Raw genomic sequence first — 3,777 nt, 5'->3', positions numbered from 1 at the left:
CATCATGGATGTGCAGCCGTCAAATCTGCAGCATCTGTGTGATGCTATCATGTTAATGTGGATCAGACTCTCTGAGGAATGTTTCCAGTACCTTTTTGGATCAATGCAACGAAGGATTAAGGCAGTTCTGAAGGCAAAAGAGGGTCCGACCCAGTACTAGCAAGGTGTATCTAATAAAGTGGCCGGTGAGTGTACAGTAGAAGGAAGTGCAATAGGCTCAAAAAATAAAATATGTAATTATATAAAATGTAAATGCATAAAATAATCATTTTAAGTGATGGAATAATATATTTGTTATGTGACATTTCAGGGTCTGATGTGGATGAGTGCAGCAAGAATGGCAAAAAGGCTGCAGAGGCTATGTCGCTTTGTAAAGAGGGTAAGTTGTTCTACAACARGAGTCCCACTCCCCTGCAAGCATGAGATATGTAATGTTAGTAAGTTTATCAACCAGTTAAAGCAGCATGTTGCAAACTGTCTCTTTGTAACTTTGATTATTACTTAGACAAAATATTATATTTAAGTAAACAACAAGAAATAGTACTTTTAGCAGTTTTCCAGTCGAGGTGTTTGCAGTAAATCTAACATTTCTTTGGCAGAGTGACAAACTGATTTATGTGATTGTTCTGCCYTTGTGAACTCATTTTTTAGCATGTTTTAGCAGACCTATCAGTAAGTATATTGAAGCTTTGTGTAGCCAGCTTCCCATCATTTCACACTAAAGTAAATGTGGCTCATGTTTCATTGAAAGGTGTTCAGTTATCAGGGTTTTTGTTGTTGAGCTAATGGTTTGTTAGCTCACTTCCTACAATGTTTCTGCAGTTTTCTGACTCTGTAAATTCACATTTTTCAACAAACTTCAGGCAGATTGCTTTACAAATAGGATGCATTTTTGTACATCTTTTGAGCWTCATAGATACTAAGGCATCAAATAATGACTTTCTAGCTCACAGCAAGTTATTCTTATAATAAAGAGAAAAATGAAATGTAGACTTCCCTCRAATAAAAGCCTGGTAACATAAGTGCTTTTTGAAAAGATTTAGGTGATAAATAAATTAACAAACAACCTGATGAAGGAAATTTAATAAATGAAGCTTAAAAGGGACATATCTGCAAAATACACTTTTTAGCTGTTAAATACTTTTTGTTGTGAATTTGGGGTCTCTTAGAGTCAAAAAAAGGTTGAATTTAGTCTCTCCCATGCTGCAGAGATATCTTTATATTCTGTTTGGGTCCGATTTTTCAGCCCGTTCAGTTTTCTCTATTTTCTTTGATGTTTTCTGAACTATTATGTCTAATTATCTGTGATGGAACTGACAAATAAGGGCTGGACTTACCAACTACAATTTCCTCCTCTTAATTCTCCTCTGGTTCTGGATCAGACTCTGGCTCCAACAAGTAAGGCTGGATGGACAAGTCCTCTGTTGTTGACGTCTTTTAATTAAATTGTACATAAGTTGTTTCTGCACTGCTAGAAAATGCTAACTCCCTTTCTCGAGCTAGAGGGGGTGGAGCTTGAGGCACCTTAAAGGCACAGTATTAAAACGAGCTGCTCTGAGACACACATCAGAAAAGTGGTGAAAGAGGTTAAAATAAGGAGGAGTTCAGACCAAAACATTGCAGTTTCACTTTATAAAGACCCAACTGAAAYATTTAAATGTGTAAAGGAAGGATTTAAATCAGGATATGTCTGCTTTAATAAGTTAAGATTTTTTTCTTCATTTTAGACCTGAAGTTGATTTTTGTGGCTCAGTGCAAACTTTTATTTAGATGGTAAACATGGCTCTTTAAATTGTAACTGGAAGCGCTTAAAGCTTTACAACATTACCTCTGAATTGCCCATGAAAGGACTTGATAGTCATTGTAGTGTGTAAGATTTATTATAAAATGCTGTAAGTCCACTGAGGTTAACGTTTTGTTTGAAGACTCACATTTCCTGAACATTTACATCCACAKTCGTGCAAGGTATAGCAGCCCTGTGAATCTGGGAATCCACACTAAAATTATTMTCTGTTCTTRATATCTGAATGACAGACATGTCCATCTTTGGTCTCTATCCTGCCCATGATGACTTCTACTTGGTGGTATGCAGCCATTGTGGCCAAGTGGTGAAGCCACAGGCGTTTGAAAAGCACTGTGAACGGAGACACGCTCCTCTGGCCAAGCTGTATGGCCGACTGCGCTCCCCCACACCTGCACTTCAGCCTCAGAGGCCCCACCATGGCCACTCTCCTTCTCATGGAACCAACGCCMCTCCTACTTCACTATGGGAGTTTCGAGGACAGGGGGTTGTGCAGTCCCGTGCAGCCCCCCCATCACCCTCCACCCCACCTCAGRACAGACACACCAAGATCCCCAAGGATGGAGTACGGTAAGAACAGACTGGCAAAGTAAGAACTGGGTTTAATTCATAGTTAACACTGCCATTTTAAGAGCAGAAGTATTGTGTGGATGTGTTTTATTTAACCAGATAAAACTCAATACCTCTTTATAGCTATATGTGGGTTGCAAAAGTATTTTCAAAAGTATACCTTATTGTTCTCTCTGTTTTGCCACCTTACAACCAAAAATTTAAAATTCTGCTTGAGACGTCTTTTATTTTATGTAAAATAACTACCACTTTGAAAATGAAAAAATAAAATAAATAAATATATTGCGGGCTAAGAAACAAAAACACCTGAGTGAGCATTAATATTCTTCTTTTGTCTATCCAGCATTGTGTTGAGAATCTTGCTAGAAGGTGAACTTCTGTCCCTGTGTCAAATCTCTGGAAGACACAAACCGTATTTTGCTCCATCCTTTCTTTAACCCTGACATAATTCAGAATCCCTGCTGATGGAAAACATCCCCACATAGCCTGATGCTGCCATTTCCATGCTTCATGGTAAAGATGATGTGCAGGCATGAGATGTGTTTGATCCAGACATGGTGTTGATGGATAAAAAACTCATCTGACCACTGCACCATTGCAGAAATTTGAAACAGTTTAGCTGTTTTTTTTTCCCTGTCGCTCTTCCATGAAGTCCAGCTCTGTGCTGCTTCGTGGTCTAATCCAGTGGTTGTAAGTTGTCATTTTTTAGTGTAATTAATTCAGAAAATATTTTCAGGACCCCACTTTGGGTCCCAACCCCAACTTTGGGGAGTACTGGTCTAATGTACAGATCCTCCTGTCTTTGCAGAAGAGCTGACCAGTTTAGGGCTCTAGACTAACTTCTAGCACTGGTCGCCTAACATTTTTCTTTAGGTGCACCAGTACAAAAGTTAGGTGCACCTAAAATTGCAAACGCATCGCATTTGACATTGATGTTTTAATGGCTCACTTTTTAAAATCATTGTCCATTAAGGCAATATTAACTCACAAATAAACAGCCTAGAAAAAAATAAAGTTCTATATTTGAACCAGAATTATAGACATATACTGTAAGTACTGAAAAATAATTTTAAAACGATTCTATGACCTGAAACTTTAACTTTAACATCAAGATAAAGCCTTATTATGGGATATGGAGACTTTTTGGCTACGTTCACACTGCAGGCAAATCCGACCCAAATCCGATTTTTTTTTTTTTGCCCCATGTGACATATCCGATTTTTTTTATGATGGTCTGAACGAGACAAATCCGATTATTTTCAAATCCGACCCAAATCCGATTTTTTTTTTTTTGCCCCATGTGACCCATATCTGATTTTTTTATGACAGTCTGAACGCGACAAATCCGATTTTTTTCAAATCCGACCCAGGCCGTTTCAGTATGTGGTTTTAAATCGGATATATAT

The 3,777-nt window shown here is 38.0% G+C and overlaps 1 protein-coding gene across 1 annotated transcript in view; it reads left to right on the top strand.

Moving 5' to 3' along the window:
* The window catches only part of LOC106534595 (ataxin-7-like protein 2), a gene marked incomplete at its 3' end in the record, with an annotated part of 18,503 nt that overhangs the window by 2,171 nt on the left and 12,555 nt on the right, over positions 1 to 3,777 (top strand). The window contains 2 exon segments of the mRNA XM_014031286.1: positions 311 to 379; positions 2,035 to 2,371. Coding sequence (XP_013886740.1) covers positions 311 to 379; positions 2,035 to 2,371 — 406 coding nt within the window.

Source organism: Austrofundulus limnaeus, unplaced genomic scaffold (genome assembly GCF_001266775.1).
Source record: "Austrofundulus limnaeus strain Quisiro unplaced genomic scaffold, Austrofundulus_limnaeus-1.0 Scaffold1217, whole genome shotgun sequence".
Lineage (NCBI taxonomy): Eukaryota > Metazoa > Chordata > Actinopteri > Cyprinodontiformes > Rivulidae > Austrofundulus > Austrofundulus limnaeus.
Note: the sequence above shows the minus strand (reverse complement) of the source record. Positions and strands in the feature narration are given on the sequence as shown.